This window comes from Aethalodelphis obliquidens, unplaced genomic scaffold, assembly GCF_003676395.1.
Source record: "Aethalodelphis obliquidens isolate GAN/ISIS:26980383/991018 unplaced genomic scaffold, ASM367639v1 scaffold13, whole genome shotgun sequence".
In the NCBI taxonomy this organism is placed as follows: Eukaryota; Metazoa; Chordata; class Mammalia; order Artiodactyla; family Delphinidae; genus Aethalodelphis; species Aethalodelphis obliquidens.
Window position 1 is genome coordinate 33,969,579 of NW_020837957.1, and position 25,872 is coordinate 33,995,450.

Here is a 25,872-nt window from a genome sequence, read left to right on the forward strand (position 1 = left end):
CCAGATGGCTTCACAGGCGAATTCTATCAAACATTTAGAGAAGAGCTCACACCTCTCTGTCTCAAACTCTTCCAAAATACAGCAGAGGGAGGAACACTCCCAAACTCATTCTACGAGGCCACCATCACCCTGATACCAAAACCAGACAAAGATGTCACAAGGAAAGAAAACTATAGGCTAATATCACTGATGAACACAGATGCAAAAATCCTCAACAAGATAGTAGCAAACAGAATCCAACAGCACATTAAATGGATCATACACGATGATAAGTGGGGTTTATCCCAGGAATGCAAGGATCCTTCAATATACGCAAATCAATCAATGTGATACACCATATTAACAAAGTGAAGAATATAAACCACATGATCATCTCAATAGATGCACAGAAAGCTTCCGACAAAATTCAACACCCATTTATGATAAAAACCCTCCAGAAAGTAGGCATAGAGGGAACTTACCTCAACATAATAAAGGTCATATATGACATACCCACAGCCAACATCGTCCTCAATGGTGAAAAACTGAAACCATTTCCACTAAGATCAGAAACAAGACAAGGTTTCCCACTCTCACCACCATTATTCAATATAGTCTTGGAAATTTTAGCCACAGCAATCAGAGAAGAAAAAACAGTAAAAGGAATACAAATCAGAAAAGAAGAAATAAAGCTCTCACTGTTTGCAGATGATGTGATACTATACATAGAGAATCCTAAAGATGCTACCAGAAAACTACTAGAGCTAATCAATGAATGCGGTAAAGTAGCAGGATACAAAATTAATGTACAGAAATCTCTTCCATTCCTATACACTAATGATGAAAAATCTGAAAGAGAAATTAAGGAAACACTCCCATTTTCTATTGCAAAAATAAGAATAAAATACCTAGGAATAAACTTACCTAAGGAGACAAAAAACCTGTATGCAGAAATGTACAAAACAGTGATGAAAGAAACTAAAGATGATATAAACAGATGGAGCGATATACCATGTTCTTGGATTGGAAGAATCAACATTGTGAAAATGACTCTACTACACAAAGCAATCTCCAAATTGAATGCAATCCCTATCAAGCTACCACTGGCATTTTTCACAGAACTAGAACAAGAAATTTCACAATTTGTATGGAAACACAAAAGACCCCGAATAGCCAAAGCAATCTTGAGAAAGAAAAACGGAGCTCAAGGAATCAGGCTCCCTGAATTCAGACTACACTACAAAGCTACAGTAATCAAGACAGTATGGTACTGGCACAAAAACAGAACTGTAGGGCTTCCCTGGTGGTGCAGTGGTTGAGTCCGCCTGCTGATGCAGGGGACATGGGTTCGTGCCCCCGTCCGGAAAGATCCCACATGCCGCGGAGCAGCTGGGCCCGTGAGCCAAGGCCACTGAGCCTGCGTGTCCGGAGCCTGTCCTCCGCAATGGGAGAGGACACAACAGTGAGAGGCCCACGTACAGTAAAAAAAAAAAAAAACAGAACTGTAGACCATAGGAACTGGATAGAAAGCCCAGAGATAAACCCACGCACATATGGTCACCACTTTTTTCATAATGGAGGCAAGAATATACAATGGAGAAAAGACAGCCTCTTCAATAAGTGGTGCTGGGAAAACTGGACAGGTACATGTAAAAGAAGGAAATTAGAACACTCCCTAACACCATACACAAAAATAAACTCAAAATGGATTAAAGACCTAAATGTAAGGTCAGACTCTTAGAGGAAAACATAGGCAGAACACTCTATGACATAAATTACAGCAAGATTCTTTTTGACCTACCTCCTAGAGAAATGGAAATTAAAGAAAAATTTAAAAATGGGACCTAATGAAACTTAAAAGCTTTTGCACAGCAAAGGAAACCATAACAAGATGAAAAGACAACCCTCAGAATGGGTGAAAATATTTGCAAATTAAGCAACTGACAAAGGATTAATCTCCAAAATTAACAAGCTGTTCATGTAGCTCAATATCAAAAAAACAAACAACCCAATCCAAAAATGGGCAGAAGACCTAAATAGACCTTTCTCCAAAGAAGACATACAGACTGCCAACAAACACATGAAGGAACGCTCAACATCATTAATCATTAGAGAAATGCATAAAAACTACAATGAGCGGCTTCCCTGGTGGCGCAGTGGTTGAGAGTCCACCTGCTGATGCAAGGGACATGGGTTCGTGCCCCGGTCCAGGTAGATCCCACATGCCACGGAGCGGCTAGGCCCATGAGCCATGGCCGCTGAGCCTGCACGTCCGGAGCCTGTGCTCCGCAACGGGAGAGGCCACAACAGTGAGAGGCTCTTGCACCACAAAAAAAAAAAAAAAGAAAAACTACAATGAGATATCTCACACCAGTCAGAATGGCCATCATCAAAAAATCTACAAACAATAAATGCTGGAGAGGGTGTGGAGAAAAGGGAATCCTCTGGCACTGTTGGTGGGAATGTAAATTGATACAGCCACTATGGAGAACAGTATGGAAGTTCCTTAAATAACTAACAGTAGAACTACCATACGACCCAGCAATCCCACTACTGGGCATATACCGTGAGAAAACCATAATTCAAAAAGAGTCATGTACCACAATGTTCACTGCAGCTCTATTTACAATAGGCAGGACATGGAAGCATCCTAAGTGTCCATTGACAGATGAATGGATAAAGAAGATGTGGCACATATATGCAATGGAATATTACTCAGCCATAAAAAGAAACGAAATTGAGTTATTTGTGAGGTGAGGTGGATGGACCTAGAGTCTGTCATACAAGACCTAGAGTCTTGTCTGAAGTAAGTCAGAAAGAGAAAAACAAGTACAGTATGCTAACACATATATATGGAATCTAAAAAAAAAAATGGTCATGAAGAACCTAGGGGCAGGATGAGAATAAAGATGCAGACCTAATAGAGAATGGACTTGAGGACATGGGGAGGAGGAAGGGTAAGCTGGGACAAAGTGAGAGAGTGGCATGGACATATATACACTACCAAATGTAAAATAGATAGCTACTGGGAAGCAGCGGCATAGCACAGGAGACCAGCTCAGTGCTTTGTGACCATCTACAGGGGTGGGATAGGGAGGGTGGGAGGATGCAAGAGGGAAGATGCAAGAGGGAAGAGATATGGGGATATATGTATATGTATAGCTGATTCACTTTGTTATAAAGCAGAAACTAACACACCATTGTAAAGCAATTATACTCCAATAAAGATGTTAGAAAAAAGAGTCTGTACCAACAAATGAAATAAAATTTAAACTTAAAAAAAAAAAAAAAGGAATTTGACCTGTTTATTCAGAAGGATCAATCCAGTGCTTTGTATAGGAACAACCTCTGAGTATCATTTTCTAGATTACTATAATTAGAGATTATAGATTTATTAGGGGTCAAGGGGAAAACATCTATTTAAACTTCATAGTTACAAATAATGAGCATTTAAAATAGGGTGTAGTTGTTTGAACCAATCAACATACGTTTCTAGTCTGTATTATACTCATGCTACTGCTGGCATTGTGGTGGCTATAAAGAAATGGTCTCTAACCTCAGTGAATTTATAATCTACTGGAGGCAGAAATACATAAATAATAAAACAACTGGGAGAACCTTTACCCTTTTTAAGTGCTAATTTACCAAGGCCTTCCCAGATCAGAACATGAGCAGTGGCATACTAAGGGCAGAGTGGGAACAGCAGTCTGCCCCAGGTGCAGTCAATAAAGGGAATACAATAATAAAACCAACTGTCTAACTGCTTTCTATAATTGCCAGGCAATTCTAAACAATGTCAGTGAATAGGGACTTCTGCCCCCCAGGATCTTTTGTTGGTTATGGCAGATTGTACTCTTCAAAGATGGCTGCAACAGTCCCGCCATCCCCTTGCTCCCTTGCCACTCCCTCATTAAGTGGTGAAGTCAAATTCTCCTCCCTTTGAATCTGGGCAGTCTTATGACTTGCTTGTAAACAACAAAATGCAGCAGGTGTGACACTATGAACTCATAAAAGCCAATGAACTTCTGCTTTGTTCACTGGAACACTCGTGCTTGGAGTCTTGTAGGAAACCTGACCAAACCTGGGGCAGCCATGCTCTGAGGAAGCCAAGACCTATGGAAAAGTCATATATAAGTAGCCCTAGTCTTCAAGTCCTCCCAGCCCTGATGCAGCATCTGAATGAACAATCCTTCAGATGATTCCATGCCCTAGATATCAAGCCGCCCTTGGAGCCAGCCTTTGAGTCTTGTCAACTGAGGCCAAAAACATCATGTAGAAGAGACAAGACAGCCATCTGCGTCTTTTTTTAATATCTGACCTACAGAATCTGTGAGCACAGTAAATTGTTTTATTCCAAGTCTGGGATGGTTTGTTAAGGAGCAATAGTAAGTGGAACATTGGTTTAAGCTGAAATAATTGATGCTGTTACTGATGAGTGTTAATATATATATATATATATATGATCTTCAAATCAGCACATTTTGACTACATAATCTCTAATAAATATTGTATTGTACATGGAAGTTAACTTGAACTCCCAGCTATACTTTCGACTTCTGGCATGTGGACTCAGCCACACATACTCATCTGGAGAGTAAGTCTGTAATGGTTGGGAACCATTCAAGCACACTTTGGTCATGGAGTGTCTCAAACCCCTATGGTGCCACATTTAAACAGTAGATTTGAGAGGGAAAAAAAAAATGAAGCTTAGTAACTGTAAAGATGAAGAAAAAGACCTTGAATTATTTTGATTCTGCCAATCTACATGACTACTTGGAGTTTTTATGTTTAACTTAATGAAATGATGTAATGAAATAATAAGATACTTCAGCATAATAAAATCATAAAATAATGGAAAAGCAGAGTATAGTGTTTTTATTGGGTAAGTGCAAACTTTAGTTCATACATGAAACACTTTACCAAATTTTAATGCCTTTAAAATTAAAACATTCTTATTTATCTTAAACCTGAAAAAATGAATCAATAAAATAATGATTATTACTGTTATCATATAACTATTACTGAAAGTAATTTTTCCATTTAAAGGAAGGGATGCTAAAGAATGATGTGCTTTGGTGTCAAATAGGCTAGGTGTGCCACTGAAGACGGGTAGAGTAATTTCAATTAAAAAGATGTGACTAAACTTCAAAAAGGAGATCAACCTTGCTCTAGGTTATAAAGGTAAAGAGCGTGTTTCTTTTTACTACAAAATGTTTGAACCCCCTTCCTTACAGTACACCTCCCATATGGGAAGCACAGACTCTATCCCACCAATAAAGCCAACAAGAGCTGGACAGTGCCTTCCTCAAAGCCCTGGCAAGCCAGCTGCTGGCACGTGACCCACACTCAATCAGATGTACCTGCAGGCCTGCAAGTGACACAGAGAAGCGGATAAAGTGAAATATTCATTCCACCGGGAGCTGCAGTGGAAGCCGTGCTCGTAGAGGCATGGCAAGAGGGTGGCAATGTGGTGAACGGGTCCTGTGGTCACAGCAGTGTATCCTCACCAAGCCCTTCCTGTGGTCAGATTCTGGCTGAGTTCTGGCTGCTCAGGTTCCATCGGTTCCTGCTCATTCCCTGAACCTAGTTTCTCAGCCGGTCCTTTCACCTCATTTGGGCTAAATCAGCCAGATTCACTTTCTATTATGTGTAGTAGAGAACTTTGGCTGATACATGAAAAGGTGACTAGAATTTTGATTAGGTGAATATGGAGGTAGGAGGTACTGCAGATACTGTAGGTTGAGAGAGAACAGCAAAAGTAAAAGTATTAAAGTGGAAAAAAATACTGTGGTCAGTAACTGTGGTGATGATCTAGTGTGAACTGAGTTCACGTGACCTGGGAACCGAGCTCATGAAAGACAGTGTTATGAACTTAGGGAGGTATCTTAGCTCAAGCTGCCATAATAAAATACCATAGACTGGATGACTTAAACAACAGATATTTATTTTCTCACAGCTCTGAAGGCTGGAAGTCTGAGATCAGGGACCAGTATGGTTGGGTTCTGCTGAGAGCCTTCTTCCTGGTTTACAGAGAGCTGCCTTATTTTGGTGTCCTCACATGGCTGAGAGAGAGAGCAAGCTCTCTGATGTTTTTTCTTACAAGGGCACTAATCCCATCATAAGGACCTCATCTAAACCTAATTAACCCCCAAAGGTCCCACTTCCAAATGCCATCAATTGGAAGTCGGGGCTTCAATATATTAATATGAATTTTGCAGGGGACACAATTCAGTCTATAGCAGAAGGGAAGACAGGACAAAGAGGCTCTCGTATATCACGTGTAGGAGTGTGACCCTTGAGGGGTTGGTGAGGGGAGACTATGAAAAGCTTTTGTGCAAAGACAGACTTGCTTACACTCATGCTTTAGGAGTGTTACTCTAGTGGCACAGGGTAAAATGGATGGGGTAAGTGAAGAACTTTCTTAGGAAACATTTTTGGGAGGCTCCTGCAATAGTCAAGGCAAGTGATTTAAAGGACCCATGTTCAAGCAGAAGTGTGGGGGGCAGGGTGGAAAAGAAGAGTCTGGATTTGAGAGATTTCACATGTGGAACCAACATAATTAATCTGACGTGGGGGTGTGGAAGTAGGAGGAGTTGAGGAAGACACAGGTTTCACTTGGGTAACTGGGAGGGTAGGAATGCCAATAATCAAATCAGAAGATACAAAAGCAGTAGCTAGTTTGGAGCAATGGCAAGGTCATGATTTTCATTTTTGAAATGCTGAGTTTAAGGAGCTGATGAAACACAACATATTTATGTTCAAGTTAGGAATAAACTCTGGAGTTCAGGAGAGAGGATAAGGCCAGGGAAGGAGTTTGAGGGTTCACTTCAAAAGACATGGCAATGGCGATGAATGAGATCACCCTTGGGAGGGATAACAGAGGGAAGAAAAGGAGATCAAGAACAGAAACCTGGTAAATGCTGGTAGGTGGTTTTCTGACATTGCAGTAAAGCACTTAATGAGACAGAAGGCCAATTTGGAAAATATAATGTTCTCAAAGATTAAAAAAAGAGAAAAGTTCAGATAGGAGGGGGTGATCAGGAGTCTCAGTGATGTTGAAATGGTCAGAAAGACAAGGATCTGAAGAGGCTTCTGATTAAGACCTCTGGTGGATGAAATCTGAAGAGTAGTTTACGTAGAGTGTATGCGGGGTGGAGAAGGACAAAACCCATACTGTAACTAGTTTAGAAGGTGAGGAAGTATAAACTAGTCTTTCTAGAAGCTTCTTTCAGAAATGGGATGGTAGTTCAAATTAATGGATGGTTTCTGTGTGATTGCTCGTTTTATTTTTTGGTGGTGGAAATTTTAGCATGTCTAAGGAAATCATATTTCCCTCCATTGTACATAGCTAATGGCACACATCCCTATATATAGAAAGAGGCCTGATTAATACGTTTGAGGAAGGAAAGGAAGCAGTAAATAAACTGTATGTAAAACGCTTCGCACAGTGAGCGCTCAGTAATAATTATTTTTATACTCTAAATTTCTATATTATTATAAAAGAATTTCTATTTGTTATTTGAAGTCCTTTGTTCTTCCAAGGTTTTCTTTAAATGGCGTAAACAAACGAAAGGCTCAAAGCAGACTGTGTTCATAGGAAAAGGTGATGTCTTTTGTAATACAGTGGAGGATGTGACAGGAAATCTGGATTTAAACTATATCGTCAGTTTAGGAGGAGCTTGATGACTGAAATCACGGTGTTATCATTTTTTTCCTATACATTAAGGCAATTCAAATGCAAATATGTTTGACACAGGGAGGATCACAGAAGATAATACATCACACTACTAAGCCCTTATCTTATTAGATCCTCTCTGAGTTAGAACTAGATGAAAGCTGTGTGGCAGCCACAGAGGTAAGTTGCTCTGATCTCCCCTCAGAAAAGATCAAGCTCTTCTGCTGTTAGGAGAGCAGTGAGCTGAGAATCTCCACCTGTAAAGCATTTGGATTCTCCACAGTGTTTGAAAAGAGGCCACAATCTTCCTGGACAGACCCCCACCAGCGACTAAGAATGGCAGGGGACCTAAGGCTCGGCCATTTATGCCCAATGTGGGGCTCTTCTAATGGACCACCTCTGCTCAAGACTGGCTGAGACTCTCCCTATCCAACCTTGCTACTTTCCTCTAACTTTTGAAAGGACTGCCTCCCCTCCAAGCTGCCAATAAATCTCGTCCACTTCTTGGAGGATCCTAACTAATGGAATTGGTACCAGGGCTGGTCTAAGAAAGCAGGTGGTAAGACAGGGTTTGGGAACAAATCCTGGCTGGAAATAAGGACCCAATTCTATGTGGTGTGTGAGGCACAGACAGTCTGCCAGATAGCAATGCAATTGCTAAAAGCCATCAGTAGTGGCTTGGGAGAATGCTCCGGTAGGAGTAGGGTAACCAATTCATCCTGGTTTACACAAACTTTCCCGATTTTACCACTGAAAGTCTGAAGTCTGATAGTTGGTCACACTAGGTGGGAGGAAGATGCTAACCAGGTTGATGATCCAGTTGAGAAATTGGGGAAACGCTGCCTTCAGGGATAATAAAACTGGCTGACTCTTATTAAGTCGTGTTGGTGCCCTACAGAGAGAAAATGAAAAGCTGAGGGTAGTTAACAAACAAATGAAAACTGAGTGTGTCGGCCAGAGAGCCTCTTTGGTAACTTAGAAAGAGGCTGTTTATTCTGCAGTGAGAGGGTAGAAAAAGCTGAAGGCCTAATTTACGACTTACTAGCTAAGAGTCAGGGGGCCTTCAAAGATGACTGAGTGCTCAGCTAAGGCAGGTCTATTGTGCCAAGGTCAGGACCCTGGTTTGGAAAATCTAAGACCTTAACACAAAGGATGGGGACATCTGGCTGGATGTGCCTGAAGACTTTGGTTCACGAAGACTCCTCTAAACCCTCGGAGCCTTCAGAATCGGCCCACCTCTACCTACAAAGTGCTGGTACTCCCCCAGTCCACCCATACCAGGACACATGATTGTGGCGGAATGAGAAGTCTCTGTCCCCCAGTGCACCAGGGGACCCCTCATGATCTGCCCCCACCTCCCCTCCTGGCTGCCAGGCAAATAACTAGGACTCAGTTGCCCAGGATGTGATGAACCTGATGAGAAGCAGATAGATTTCACTCCCAAAGAGCTGCAAGAATTAGCCAGTACACACTGGCTGGAGCCAGGACAGACCTACAGGGCTGGATTTTGAGGGGGCTTTATCAAGGAAGATGAAACCGAAACACGGTAAGGGAGTGTTTGTTGATACCAGGACACTTTCCCTGGGGATGTAGGATTTAACACTCTTGCAAGGCCCCAGGGGACAGTACAAGCACCTTGCTGGGCTGGCTCCTGAAAGCCTAGAGCAAATGGTTCCTTTCTCTTAATGAAGCTGGCATGCCTGAATTGCCTTGGCAGTTGGTGGGGGAACAAATGAAAAGTCTCAGAGAAGTGGGTGTTGCTGGAATGGACATACAACATGATCTCAAAGGCGCACCAGAGTATTGTGTACCATGGGAGGACCTAGGAGCTATTCCTTGAGGCATCAGGAGTGTGCTAAGTGAGAGGGGCACCAGCGTGATACAGAAGTTCAGTGGCGCTTCTCCTGTGCAGGCCAGGGTTGATGGTAGGAGAGCCTATCACAGAGCTGGGTTCCTTGATATCTATGCAGATGATGAGGAGCCTGAAGAAAGAGAAGCCAATTATCATTATGGGTGCTTAACCATCAGAAGAGGGGTGGGGTGGGAGGGAGTGTCTCAATTATCATAATAATGCAGAAGGCCTGAGTGACAGCCAAGCAGACTTGATCAGCAGCAAGTTTCAAAGATGATTTATAGCTCATAGTCTTCCCTAGGGGCAAAACAGATGGGGAGCCAATGAGACTACTTAATATATAATCACAAGAAAGCAAGAATGCAGAGCTGAGAGTGGATGCTGCAATAAAAACTTTTACTCCTTTGTGCAGTTATCAGACCTGAATCAAACTCACTGACTGAAGAGGCAGCTGGTCTCCAGAGGGAAGGACCTCCAAAACTATAGAAAGTATACATTGTAATGATTTTCCCAGTCCTGCCCCAGAAGGACCTGTGACCATGCATTCAGGTGACTACACTAGGGAAAAGAGAATATCCAGATATTTTGAGGACTATTGGACATAGGATCCCAATGGACATTGTTACCTGGACACCTGAATTAACATCATCATGGCCTCATGGTAGAGTAGGGTCACATAGGGACTAAATAAATGAGTCCAGGCCAAAGTGGCTCACAGTGGATGTACTAGGTCTGAGAGCACACCTAGTGGTCATTTTCCCCTGGGCAGTTGGAGTATTGGGTAATTCAGTTGGAAGCTTATGAAACTATATTCTCCCAGTCCTGCCAAGATAATAAATAAAAAATAATATTGCATTAGGAAAGGGAAGATGGTGAGGATTTAATGCCACCGATTAGGATCTTAAGAATGCAGGGGTGGTAGGTCTCCTCGTCTCTATTTAATTCACCGGTCTGGACAGATCCTGGAGAATGAATGTAGACTACTGAATCTTCAACCAAGTAGTGGTGACCATTGATTTGTTAAATGTGTTCTTTTCTATCTCATTCAAGAAAGAGGATGAGAAACGGTTCACATTCACATGGAACGAGCAACTCCTTACATCACAGTTTATGTCAGTGCTATGTTAACTCTCCTACTCTTTGCCACATCATAGTCTGAAGTGAGGTGGACATTCTGAACATCTCACAGACCACCATACTGATCCTTACATCCAAGACATCATTCTGATCAAGCAAGATAAACAAGAGGTGGTTAGCACACTGGAGCCTTGGGAAGACACATTCCACACTTATGAATACAGTTCTGGCCCATAACATCAAAGTAATATTGCCTACCACAGAGGCCTAATCAGCATTAAGCATGGCCAGTGGTAGTTAGGTTATTATGTCGCCAATTATTGTACATTGTAAAGAAGTTGAAGATAACTTAGAAATTGTCATTTTAAAAGCAATTGAAGTTCTTTTAACATCTCAAACAATGTGCAGAACACAGATATTCAAAATTAAGGTTCATAAGAATAAAATACGTATTCGCTTAAAATCAAAGTACAATTAAAGTCCAGTAATAATGACCATTTGTGTAACTTTTAGTGTTTGAGCTACCTGGCTGCCTGGAAAATAGGACACAAAACAGGAACTTATGGAATGCATACTTTTTTGACAACCTTCCTAATTCATATTGTGGAACATTTCAATTAAAATCAACTAAGTAGTTTTCTTCACCTACTATATGTAAGGTACTGGACTCTGAAGATAACTCAGAATGTAGCTGCCTTCTGTTCACTGGGGCACATCTCAGGAGGTAGTGCAATATAAGAGACCAAATACTGGCTTTGGAGTCACACCGACCTGGGTCACAGTACCAGCTCTAACAAAAACTAGCTGAATACCTTTAATCACGTTAATTAGCCTCTTGTATCCTCAGCTTTGTTACCTTTAAAATGAAGACAGCCAAACTCATTCCAGCCATTGTGAAGATTAAGGCATAGAGAGTAGTTCGTATGATGCTAGACAGTTACTTTTTAACAAATGGAAGCTGGGGAACAGGAGGATGGAATACAGAAACAGTATGAAATACAAAAATTGGGCCCAGGGACTTGGCTCCGTTTAGCCATAGCACCTAAGTAAGCTGGTGGCGGTGTATAAACCCTGAGGTGCACAGCAGAGCATTGGCTCTAGGTCTAGGTCTGACTCCTATTCCTGTGCTCTAAGAGAAACTGCTTAGGGATCCCTCAGCTGCTTGAATCTATACATTTCATATCGTCTGACTCTGGTCTCCTCAGCACTAGGGCTTTCAATCTTAAGGAAACCAGCTGAATTTAAATCCCTATCGTTTCATGTCTGAGATTGACAACCTTAAAATATTCCCTAAGCTTTTAGCTTCTTTCCTTTTTAACTCCCTCTTTAGTCTCTATCAGGCCATTTTAAACTTCAGGAGGAGTTGATATCAGTAGGTACAGGCTGGATGCATTCTAAGTACTCAAAATATATTTAATGAAACTGAAGTAAATAAAATCATTCTAAAGAACGTTATTTTACTCTGTATTGCTTATTAACTCAAGCATATGGCCTCAGATTGGTTTACAAGGTCTTTCTGATTTATTTATTCCTGCTAATCCTTAAACCTCACAATCCCCCCACAACACACACACACACCATATACTCCTAATGTGACCTTCCCCACCTTAGTCCATCCTAATTGTGTCTGCTGTTTCTTGCTCCTGGCCTTTGCTCTCCCTGTCCCCTTACCTGGAATGCCTCTTCTTTACCTATTCAAATCATATTCATCTCCAAGACCCATCCCAAGGACCACTTACTTCTGAAGCTCTCCCCATGGTGCTTGTCAGAAGTGATCTCTTCCCTCCTGGACACTCAGTGGCTCCCACTGTCATTACCTGCTACACTAACAATCATATTTCACTTAGAGCTTTATTAGGTACCATCCTCAGGACAAACTTCTCCAGTAGGCACAGTGATACTTCTAGGGCCCATGATACTTCTAGGGACCCATGAAACTGTCTTAATATCTTTTAAAATCAGAAGGAAAAAGTGAATATTAAAGAAAATGTTGAATGTATATTATTTACAAATTTGTTTTTATAGTAATGAGGTCATTTTGTTTCAATGGCAGAAGGGGCCTATGAAGGCACATGTAAGTGCCTAGGGCCTACAAAAGTCATAATGCAGCCCTGGCTATCTTATATTATATTGCCCAATGATAGTAAGTCCCCTTTTCCTAATTAGAATGTGCAAGTGCCGCCAGCAATCCCCAAGCTGGAGTTTGCTAACACCTAAGAAACCCCAGATGTATGAATGGAACGCCACGACATATTTTTCAATATTTCAACGAACCTAACAGAACAGTATATTTACCCATAATAAGCCCACACGCACTAAGTAAAATGTCAGTAACTCTTTGCTTTTGGCTGGAACTATATTAAGTCAGTTGGCGACACTGGTGATCTCATGCTGCTGAGTGGTTCTGATATGTTGTGGAACGCACAGGAATTTTTGTGATGTGACCAGAAAACCAGATGCCACTACAAAGCCACAGGTCAATCACCGAATACCCAGATATAAGTGTCACTTACAGAAGCCAGGTAAGATTAAGGTGAAGAGGCAGAGTAGCCATGTGTCTTTAATCATTTACTGCTTGTTATTTAATAATTGTATGTGTGCAGTTTTAATAACTGTATTGTGCAGTTTCAAAGCAGCATATTATAGTTTTATTATTATGGACCATTGTTTAATATCTGGGCCTAAGTTGCGAAGGGAAAGTGTTCATGTGTTAATAGAAAATTTAAAGACATGGAGTTCATGTGTGTTAATAGAAAACTTAAAGACATGGAGTTCATGGAGGAGTGGGGGAGAGGGGAAAGGTAAACTATAAAAGGGGTCTGTGGTAGTGAAAATACTGGAACCCCATGGGTACTTTGCGGATACCTTTCGTACCTTCCCCACCTGTTACCAATAACACATAGCTGAAGGCTGACAGCAGAACCGTCAGTCGGCTAATATCAGTGGTTGTGGCACAGGTAGTCAAGTAATAGCACAGCAGCCACATTATGAGTGGGTGCTCGGTCAATACTTTTTGATATATTATCTAGTAGAATAAAATTTGCTCATTTGAAATCTAGAGCACAGGGACCTTATACATTTCAGTGTTAAATGACTCCCGAGCAGAGAAGATTTAGAGGAATGGCTTTCTGAGGGCAGCCACGTCTCACCAGCCAGTGAAGACCAATTTGTGAAGGCAGCCCAGAGCTTTTCTTTTTACCCACCCCAACCCTTCTTCTCCAAACACAGTCCCCGACCAGTCAGTCTCATGGAGCCAACTGCTGCAAGTAATAGGCATGCTCCACCAAGTTCCTGTACCCCAGAATGAAGCCCTGCTCGTGCCCCTGTGCAGAATTAGGTGAAACATCACAAAAGGAGGGGTAGACACACCAGTGGGCTGTGTTTATTTAACTCTGGTCTTGGCAGCCTGCAAGCAGTCATTGCTGCACGTGGGACCTGGTGAGCTTATTATAAAAGATGGCCGTGTGGGAAGTGACAGTAGGATGATACGAATGATCTGCCGACAACGAGGAGGAAGAAGAGAAGAAAATGATATTTTAGAGCTTTCTACTCATATTCTGGGAAAAGACTGTAGTAAATTGTTTAATGTCCACAAATTCCTCCTTTCCCAGCATATTCACTCTTTATAATCTGACTTTGCTGTGCCTCCCATCTCTAGGTGGAGACTGTTTCTCCATCCCCATCAATTTGGGCTGGCCTTGTGATGTGCTTAGATCAAGAGAATACAGAGATGGGGATGTTGAACAAGTTTTGGAGCCTATGCCTCAGGATGCCTTACAGCTTGGACCTCTGCCCTTTTGGTAGGCTGCGCTAAGATTCTGTCAGGGAAAACAACCTGTGAGAAAGGCCTCTTGAGAATGAGAGAGCCCAGCTATTGGGGCTGTCCCAGCTCAGTCCACCCCCAGCTGACTGGTCAGCTGAATGCCACCCACGAGAGAAGCAAAGAGGATTGACTACCAAGAAAACCACAGGTCAGCCTACAGAGTCCTGAGGATAATAAATTCTTGTTTTGAGGTTAAGGGTGGTTTGTTACGTGGCAACAGACAGTGGGAAAAGACTAATATTCAATAAATGTAGCTGACCCTTCCCATTTTTAAAAAAGATTTTCAGGGCTTCCCTGGTGGCGCAGTGGTTGAGAGTCCGCCTGCTGATGCAGGGAACGCGGGTTTGTGCCCCGGTCCGGGAAGATTCCACAGGTCGCGGAGCGGCTGGGTGGGCGAGCCGTGGCCGCTGGGCCTGCGCGTCTGGAGCCTGTGCTCTGCAACGGGAGAGGCCACAACAGTGAGAGGCCCGTGTACCGCAAAAAAAAAAAAAAAAAGATTTTCAGAAAATCTAAGGCCAGAATTGGCAGTGACCTAAAGAGACCATTCTACGACTTTTTGTTTCAATGGTTTATGAGGTTAACTGGAAAGTCACCAAATATTATGTCTCATTCTCAACTCTGGAGTTCATTTGACCTTAATCAAAAAAAGCTTTATCCATTTTCTATGAAAAGAAATACCACACAGCTAAATTTAAATATTATTCTAATGCAACTTAACACTGAATTATAAATTTAATGGTTGAGGGTTAAATAACCTTTAGAATTTTTTCCTGGGAAACCGACAGCATTTGCAAAAATAGGCATAGGATTTTCTTTTTTCCTGAAAGTTCTCAGTAAAGCAAAAGAGAACAACTCTGTGATCAAATTATCTCCAAAGCCTTAATTAAAGTCAGATGCTAAGGGAGAGTTCAAGTTCCTTAATTTTATTTACTAATCCACAAAGAGAAGCAGCAGGAAAATATTCTTCAGTTCTTATCACATAGTTCCTCCTAGGGTTCATTTATTTTTATTTATGTGTTTACATACATTTATAACACCTTCACCACATTAAACAAATCTCTCTCCCTAAATATAGCAATAAGCCTATTTCCACAGAGAATACTTAGTATATGGCTGTCTTCCCCTATTTACCTACACGTCAAAATTCTGGCAAGTGTTTCTTGAGACTGTATTAATTTGAAACACCCCAACATTTCTCTTACATAGTTTCCCCAAGGTGTCTCCAGTGAAGCTGAGAAGAAATATATGTACAGGTTCAAACAGAACAGCAAATCCTGACTACTCCCTCCATCTGCAGTAGGAGTTATATTCAGAGTTGCCATGGCAGCCGCCCACACTTACACACACAAAGGGGTGGTGGAGAAGAGAGAAAAGCAGTTAGCAGAGAACAGAATCTATTGTTAAAAAGACAGCGGTACCCTTCAATGTAATTACAAGCAGGAATGCTGACTTTTAGTCTGAATCACTGTTTAACGATAGAAGAATTCCGAATGCTGGAGTGTTATTAATTTTTTTTCTCTAAACATATCTACCATCTGAACCTTTGGTTTTAACTTTTATGTATGCTGAAATTATGTACGAACAGGAGGGAACTCAGCTAACCACACACATATTAGGGCTAATATGATTTAATGATTCCCTCTCTGGAACACTTAGAATCATTGTAGCCAGGAAAAAGTGTGGTTCTGTGGATCCGGGCAAGTTACTTCACCTTCTGAGTGTCCTCATCTGTAAAATGTGCATAATAATAGTATATACTTCATGAAGTTGTTATGAGGATTCAATAAATTAATACAAATAATAAATTATTACAATAATAATAATGATAAATAAAGAACAAATTTTAAAACACATAAATAAGAACTAGTAATGTATTAAATAAATTAGTAAAAGTAAAGCACTCATGCCTGGCATATAGCAAATGCTCAATAAATGTTTGCTAATAATAATAATAATTATTATTAAAACATCTCCAAAGGTTTATTACAGATTAGAACAGTATGGCTTATAATTCAGAAGCAGTTTAAATAAATGTCTTTAAGTAAGTTGCTAAAAAAAAAAAAAAAAAGAAGTTGCTAAAACAAATGCCAGCAGACACACCATTTTGGCAGAATAAAAAGACCAAGTATCTCACTATACTAACACTTTCACCACCATTGGCACACCCTGATTACACAGTAAAATCTAACATCTATATCAGTGCTAAGATAACCATGTCACAGTATTTGGGGTCAGAGAGTATTCTAAAATTTGTCTAAAGTCATTGGCTTGATCACATGTGTATATGCAGATACATTTACAACTCATACCCAGATACAAATACAAACATCAGATTTAGATGTGATGACAATGATTGAAAAGTATTTTATGGCTCCTGATTCACTCAAGTTTTAAATCTTCATATTAAGGCTGAATGTTCCATATTCTAGGAGAGGTGGAACACGCAGTCAAGCAATTTAGTGAATAGGAAAGAATACGCATGGCTTAGAAGATTTCATATAAAGTCTACACACCTTCAAGTGTGTAGCGGAAATCAGGAGAAATTAGAGGAACACAGTTGGGAGCAGAGTGAGTGTAAGAAGGAAACTGTAACTGGAAAATTGTACAGAAGTCAGAAGAGAAAATGGATAGGATGGGATTTGATCCTTAACTCTATAAAAATTTTCTTGATGGGATTTTTTTAAAAGTCCAGGTAGTGAAAAGTAATAAAGAGGAGATTGGTTCAAGATGGCGGAGTAGAAGGACGTGCTCTCACTCCCTCTTGCTAGAGCACCGTAATCACAACTAACTGCTGAACAGTCATCGACAGGAAGACACTGGAACTCACCAAAAAAGATACCCACATCCAAAGACAAAGGAGAAGCCACAATGAGATGGCAGGAGAGGTGTAGTCACAATAAAATCAAATCCCATAACTGCTGGGTGGGTGACTCACAAACTGGAGAACACTTTTACCACAGAAGTCCACTCACTGGAGTGAAGGTTCTGAGCCCCACGTCAGGCTTCCCAACCTGGGGGTCCGGCAATGGGAGGAGGAATTCCTAGAGAATCAGACCTTGAAGGCTACTGGGATTTGATTGCAGGACTTCGACAGGACTGGGGGAAACAGAGACTCCACTCTTGGAGGGCACACACAAAGTAGTGTGTGCATCGGGACCCAGGAGAAGAAGCAGTGACCCCATAGGAGACTGAACCAGACCTACCTGCTAGTGTTGGAGGGTATCCTGCAGAGGCGGGGGCTGGCTGTGTCACACCATGAGGACAAGGACACTGGCAGCAGAAGTTCTGGGAAGTATTCCTTGGCGTGAGCCCTCCCAGAGTCGGCCATTAGCCCCACCAAAGAGCAGGATAGGCTCCAGTGCTGGGCCGCCTCAGGCCAAACAACCAAAAGGGAGGGAACCCAGCCCCACCCATCAGCAGACAAGCAGATTAAAGTTTTACTTAGTTCTGCCCACCAGAGCAACAGCCAGCTCTACCCACCACCAGTCCCTCCCATCAGGAAACATGCACAAGCCTCTTAGATAGCCTCAATCCTGCAGCCTGTGGAACAAAAACCACATTCACAGAAAGATAGACAAAATGAAAAGGCAGAGGGCGATGTATCAGATGGAGGAACAAGATAAGATCTCAGAAAAACAACTGAATGAAGTGGAGATAGGCAATCTTACAGAAAAACAATTCAGAATAATGATAGAGAAGATGATCCAGGACCTCAGAAAAAGAATGGAGGCAAATATTGAGAAGATACAAAAAGTGTTTAACAAAGACCTAGAAGAATTAAAGAACAAACACCTAGAAGAATTAAAGAACAAACAAACAGAGATGAACAATACAATAATTGAAATACAATAATTGAAATTGATTCCTAGAAGGAATCAATAGCAGAATAACTGAGGCAGAAGAACAGATAAGTGACCTGGAAGACAGAATGGTGGAATTCACTGCTGTGGAACAGAATAAAGAAAAAAGAATAAAAAGAAATGAAGACAGCCTAAGAGACCGCTGAGACAACATTAAATGCAACATTTGCATTATAGGGGTCCCAGAAGGAGAAGACAGAGAGAAAGGACCCCAGAAAATATTTGAAGAGATTATAGACGAAAACTTCCTTGACACGGGAAAAGAAATAGTTAGCCAAGTCCAGGAAGCGCAGAGAGTCCCAGGCAGGATAAACCCAAGGAGCAACATGCCAAGACACATAGTAATCTAACTGACAAAAATTAAAAAGAAAGAAAAATTATTGAAAGCAACAAGGGAAAAATGACAAATAACAAACAAGGGAACTCCCATAAGGTTAACAGCTGATTTCTCAGCAGAAACTCTACAAGCCAGAAGGGAGTGGCAGGACATATTTAAAGTGATGAAAGGGAAAAACCTACAACCAAGATTACTCTACCCAGCAAGGATCTCATCCAGATTTGACGGAGAAATCAAAAGCTTTACTGACAAGCAAAAGCTAAGAGAATTCAGCACCACCAAATGAGCTCTCCAACAAATGCTAAAGGAACTTCTCTAAGTGGGAAACACAAGAGCAGAATAGGACCTACAAAAAAACTCAGAACAATTAAGAAAATGGTCATAGGAACATACATAGTGATAATTACCTTAAACATGAATGGATTAAATGCTCCAACAAAAAGACACAGGCTGGCTGAATGAATACAGAAACTAAACCCATATATATGCTGTCTACAAGAGACCCACTTCAGACCTAGGGACACATACAGACTGAAAGTGAGGGGATGGAAAAAGATATTCCATGCAAATGGAAATCAAAAGAAAGCTGGAGTAGCAATACTCATATCAGATAAAATAGACTTTAAAATAAAGAATGTTACAAGAGACAAGGAAGGACACTACATAATGATCAAGGGATCAATCTAAAAAGAAGATATAACAATTGTAAATATATATGCACCCAACACAGGAGCACCTCAATACATAAGGCAACTGCTAACAGCTATAAAAGAGGAAATTGATAGTAACACAATAATAGTGGGGGACTTTAACACCTCATTTACACCAATGGACAGATCATCGAAACAGAAAATTAATAAGGAAACACAAGCTATAAATGACATAATAGACCAGCTAGATTTAATTGATATTTATAGGACATTCCACCCAAAAACAGCAGATTATACTTTCTTTATGGGACATTCTCCAGGATAGATCACATCTTGGGTCACAAATCAAACCACACTAAATTTAAGAAAATTGAAATCATATCAAGCGTGTTTTCTGACCACAACACAATGAGATTAGAAATCAATTACAGGGAAAAAAAGTTAAAAAACACAAACACATGGAGGCTAAACAGTACGTTACTAAATAACCAAGAGATCACTGAAGAAATCAGAGGAAATCAAAAAATACCTAGAGACAAATTACAATGATGATTCAAAACCTATGGGATGCAGCAAAAGCAGTTCTAAGAGGGAAGTTTATAGTAATGCAAGCCTACCACAAGAAACAAGAAAAATCTCAAATAAACAATCTAACCTTACACTTAAAGGAACTAGAGAACGAAGAACAAACAAAACCCAAACTTAGCAGAAGGAAAGAAATCATAAAGATCAGAGCAGAAATAAATGAAATAGAAACAAAGAAAACAATAGCAAAGATCAATAAAACTAAAAGCTGGTTCTTTGAGAAGATAAACAAAATTGAGAAACCATTAGCCAGATGCATTAAGAAAAAGAGGGAGAAGACTCAAACCAATAAAATTAGAAATGAAAAAGGAGAAGTTACAACACACACTGCAGAGATACAAACCACCCTGAGACTACTACAAGCGACTCTATGCCAATAAAATGGACAACCTGGAAGAAACAGACAAATTCTTAGAAAGGTATAACCTTCCAAGACTGAACCAGGAAGAAATAGAAAATATGAACAGACCAATCATAAGTAATGAAACGGAAACAGTGATTAAAAATCTTCCAAGAAACAAAAGTCCAGGACCAGATGGCTTCACGGGTGAATTCTATTAAACATTTAGAGAAGAGCTAACACCCATCCTTCTCAAACTCTTCCATAAAATTGCAGAGTAAAGAACACTCCCAAACTCATTCTATGATGCCACCATCACCCTGATACCAAAACCAGACAAAGATACTACAAAAAAATGAAATTACGGACCAATATCACTGATGAATATAGATGCAAAAATCCTCAACAAAATACTAGCAAACAGAATCCAACAACACATTAAAAGGATCATACACAATGATCAAGTGGGATTTATCCCAGGGATGCAAGGATTCTTCAATATATGCAAATCAATCAATGTGATACACAATATTACCAAATTGAAGAATGAAAACCATCTGATCATCTCAATAGTTGCAGAAAAAGATTTTGACAAAATTCAACACCCATTTATGATAATAACTCTCCAGAAAGTGGGCAGAGAGGGAACCTACCTCAACATAATAAAGGCCATATATAACAAACCCACAGCAAACATCATTCTCAATGGTGAAAAACTGAAAGCATTTCCTCTAAGATCAGGAACAAGACAAGGATGTCTCACCACGATTATTCAACATAGCTTTGGAAGTCCTAGCCACGGCAATCAGAGAAGAAAAAACAATAAAAGGAATACAAATTAGAAAAGAAGAAGTAAAACTGTCACTGTTTGCAGATGACATGATACTATACATAGAGAACCCTAAAAATGCCACCAGAAAACTACTAGAGCTAATCGATGAATTTGGTAAAGTTGCAGGATACAAAATTAACACACAGAAATCTCTTCCATTCCTATACACTAATGATGAGAAATTAAGGAAACACTCCCATCTACCATTGCAACAAAAATAATAAAATATCTAGGAACAAACCTACCTAGGGAGACAAATGACCTGTATGCAGAAAACTACAAGACACTGATGAAAGAAATTAAAGATGATACCAACAGATGGAGAGATATACCATGTTCTTGGATTGGAAGAATCAATATTGTGAAAATGATTATACTACCCAAAGCAATCTACACATTCAATTCAATCCCTATGAACTTACCAGTGGCATTTTTTACAGAGTAGAATAGAAAGTCTTAAAATTTGTATGGAGACACAAAAGACCCCAAATAGCCAAAGCAGCCCTGAGGGAAAAAACAGAGGTGGAGGAATCAGACTCCCTGACTTGAGACTATACTACAAAGCTACAGTAATCAAGACAATATGGTACTGGCACAAAAACAGAAATATAGATCAGTGGAACAGGATAGAAAGTGCGGAGATAAACCCATGCACCTATGTCAACTAATCTATGACAAAGGAGGCAAGGATATACAACGGAGAAAAGACGGTCTCTTTTCCCAGTGGTGCTGGGAAAACTAGACAGGTACATGTAAAAGAATGAAATTACAACACTCCCTCACATCATACACTAAAATAAACTGAAAATGGATTAGAGACCTAAATGTAAGACCAGACACTATAAAACTCTTGGAGGGAAACACAGGAAGAACACTCTTTGACATAAATCACAGCAATATCTTTTTTGATCCACCTCCTAGAGTAATAGAAATAAAAACAAAAATAAACAAATGGAACCTAATGATACCTAAAAGCTTTTTCACAGCAAAGGAAACCATAAACAAGACAAAAAGACAATACTCAGAATGTGAGAAAATATTTGCAAACGAATCAACAAAGAATTAATCTCCAAAACATATAAACAGCACATGCAGCTCAATATTAAAAAAACAAACAACCCAATCAAAAAATGGGCAGAAGACATAAATAGACATTTCTCCAAAGAGGACATACAGATGGCCAAGGAGCACATGAAAAGCTGCTCAACATCAATAATTATTAGAGAAGTGCCAATCAAAACTACAATGAGGTATCACCTCACACCGGTTAGAATGGGCATCATCAGAAAATCTACAAACAACAAATGCTGGAGAGGGTGAGGAGAAAAGGGAACCCTCTTGCACTGTTGGAGGGAATGTAAATTGATCCAGCCACTATGGAGAACAGTATGGAAGTTCCTTAAAAAACTAAAAATACAATTACCATATGACACAGCAATCCCACTACTGGGCATATACCCTGAGAAAACCATAATTCAAAAAGACATATGCACCCCAATGTTCATTGCAGCACTATTTACAATAGCCAGGTCATGGAAGCAACCTAAATGCCCATCAACAGACGAATGGATGAAGACAATGTGGTATATATGTACAATGGAATATTACTCAGCCATAAAACGGAATGAAAGTGGGTCATTTGTAGAGACGTGGATGGATCTAGAGACTGTCATATGGAGTGAAGCAAGTCAGAAAGAGAAAAACAAATATCATATACTAACGCAGGACCTAGGAAAACGGTACAGATGAACCAGTTTGCAGGGCAGAAATAGAGACACAGATGTAGAGAACAAACGTATGGACACCAAGGGGGGAAAGCGGCGGGGGGTGGGCGTGGTGGTGGGATGAATTGGGAGACTGGGATTGACATGTATACACTGATGTGTATAAAATGGATGACTAATAAGAACCTGCTGTATATTTTTTTAAAAAATTAAATTAAATTTAAAAAAAAAGTGGTAGATTAGCTTGGATTAAAAACTTATTTAAAATGTTAAAATGCACACACCCTGGGCTTCCCTGGTGGCGCAGTGGTTGGGAGTCTGCCTGCCGATGCAGGGGACACGGGTTCGTGCCCCGGTCCAGGGGGATGCCACGTGCCGCGCAGCGGCTGGGCCCGTGAGCCATGGCCGCTGAGCCTGTGTGTCCGGAGACTGTGCTCCGCGGTGGGAGAGGCCGCGGCAGTGGGAGGCCCGCGTACCGCAAAAACAAACAAACAACAACAAAAAAAATGCACACACCCTTATGACCTCCAAAATTACCGTGCCATCGTGAATGTTATGTATGATGCCATAGTTCCTCTCTTAAATTGTCCTTTCTTTAGTAACCTTTATTTCCAATCTCAAGTAGAGGTGTCACAGCACATATTCTCTCTTTTAGAGATAAACTGACAAGATTGCATCAGGAGCGTTAGAAACATTTCCATAATCAAATAGCTCGTTGAAGGTAAAAATAATTCTGCGTTTTTTCAAGTAATCAGAAATTATCAAATTTGGTTTCAAATTGGTCCTGAGGTCTCATCAATGAGCTGAAATCAGAAGTAGTTATTGGCATTGTTGGACAGGAGAACTCCGAAAGGAAAAATTTTCTGCACTTTTTATTGTAGCTATGGAAAAGCCTTCAAAGCATACTTTTGGGAGTTCAACCTTATAGCTGGCAAGGCACATTCTGGTGATAGAGGGAAAGACTGATGGATATAAATACTGGGGTGAAGAGCTGCCTGCCAAGGCTGCCCTTCTTTGTACTCCTGCCTGTCATTAATGCATTCAGCTTTGACCACTTACTTCCACCTAAATGTCCTAAGATAGCAGCACTTAGGGCCTGGCTCCTACCACTAAAATGATGGCAAATACTCGAGAATAAAGAAAATATATATGATTTTTAAGGGCATTTTGGTTAGTTCTATGAGAAAATATTAAAACACTCATTGAGATATTAAGATGATATAGTTACCAATAACAAAAGAACTTTCTGGAAGAAGAGTGCCTCTTTCCCCGCCTTCACCAGAGTACATTAGAACTTGAGTAGGTGGCTAAGAGGCCTGGGTAGTTCTCTTAATTGCACTATTACAAGTTTATGGCAACTGCTATAGGACAAATTTGTTTCCATTAAGCCTTATTTAATAATAAAGACAAACATATTCTCAAATGGAAATGCTAATGGCTATATTTTTTAATACAACCAAATACCCACACATAATCTCACGAGAGTCAACTGACTTAATTTTATTCACAGTACAAACAGCTATCATTAAAAATAAATTAAATGTCCTGCAGAAAGCTGTTACTGTGACTTCCATTATGGCAGGGAGAAATAATTTCTGCTTTGGGAGAATTACCAAAAAGACAAACTAAGAATGGTTTCTAACTCTTACTTACTGTCAGATACATAGCTGCATAGACACTGAGAGCCGCTTCTTTGGATGGAAATGTTTTCCTTGCTCTCATGATGAGATCCGGGTTGCCCGTGCAGGCCTCTTCCCCACTGATGAACTGTGTATACTGCTGACACCCAAGTGCCGTGTAGTTGGGTTTACACAGGGCGAGAAAATGTGGAGCCAGGTTTCCTGTAACTACTTGTCCAGCATTTACAAAGATGTCTGTAGCAAACAGTCCAAACGTATAAATTCCTGAGGAAGAAAACACACCATTTTAACTTTTTGGTTTATTGTGGTTAATTTACAATACACCAAGATGGAAATATTTTAGAAACTATAAAATAGTTCCTACATACATACATACATATATATATATATATATATATATATACGGTTCCTTCCATTTCACTCCCTCCAGCTCCTCCCTTTGCTTTCTGAAGTAGTGGGAGTGTTAAATTATTTAACATATTGAGCTGTCTACCACTGGCTACATTTTTATGCACGACAGGTTTATAAGACATATGATAAAAGAAGAAAATATATTCTAAGGCTGTGTTTGGATAATGAGATTTTTAAAATGGAGATGTGTTTCCCTTGAGAGGGTTCAGTCTATCACCTTCTGCTAATGTTAGTAATCTTTATTTTTTCCCTATTTTTGCATTTTTTTTTAATCTTACTAACATTAAGCAGAGCAGTCATCTCCCTTTGATTACGCCTCTTAAGCTCATTCAAACTGATATTAACTCAGCTGGAGGTGCCAATTAGCAGCAAAATCCAATGCCATCAGTCTTCATTTAAATACCATGGAAAATCTTAAGTAAAGCAGAATGTTTTCAGATTAATCTCTATATCGCCATCAGAAACACATTTTTTAAAGTTACATAACAGCTAAGTCCCGCCTTATCTTTTATGGCTTGAGTTTCAATTTATCAAATTTGGGACAATTTAGTAAATAATAAAGCAATTACATTATAATGTTTAAATTATCTTCGCAGTAGTAAAATTTATTTACTTTGTTTACCTGAAGGTATAAAATTAAGTACATAAATTTTTCCCCTTTTGTAAGGAACACGCCAATTTACTCAAATACCAAAAATATTTTCTAAATTCAATGTCATTGGTCATTATCGCCAAAACTTATCTTTCTACTTAGATAGGATAGGCAAAATAAATTCTTTGGCATCATTGTCAATAAACTTACAGATACAATCCGCAAAGATGTGGTATCTATGTAAAGAAATCCGTTCTTTTATAATTTTGGGTAATAAAATCCATCAGGACATTTTAAAACTATGCCAAAATAATACTTCCCAAACAGTCGGCTCATTAAAAAGTCATAAAATTCTATTATGATAATTAGATGCTTTTTTTTCTTTGTCATATATTTCTGGATTGTTTGTTTCCTAAGCCTTTACATAATTATTGGCAGTTGCAACTCACCAGGCTCAAATAATTTTCCAGGATTAGATACATGACTATCCTTTTC

General features: G+C 40.0%; 1 protein-coding gene across 1 annotated transcript in view; it reads right to left on the reverse strand.

Moving 5' to 3' along the window:
* The window catches only part of PLPPR5 (phospholipid phosphatase related 5), a 127,890-nt gene that overhangs the window by 56,168 nt on the left and 45,850 nt on the right, over positions 1 to 25,872 (reverse strand). Inside the window, exon 3 of the mRNA XM_027114441.1 lies at positions 24,388 to 24,638. Coding sequence (XP_026970242.1) covers positions 24,388 to 24,638 — 251 coding nt within the window. The remainder of the gene's footprint in view (positions 1 to 24,387; positions 24,639 to 25,872) is intronic.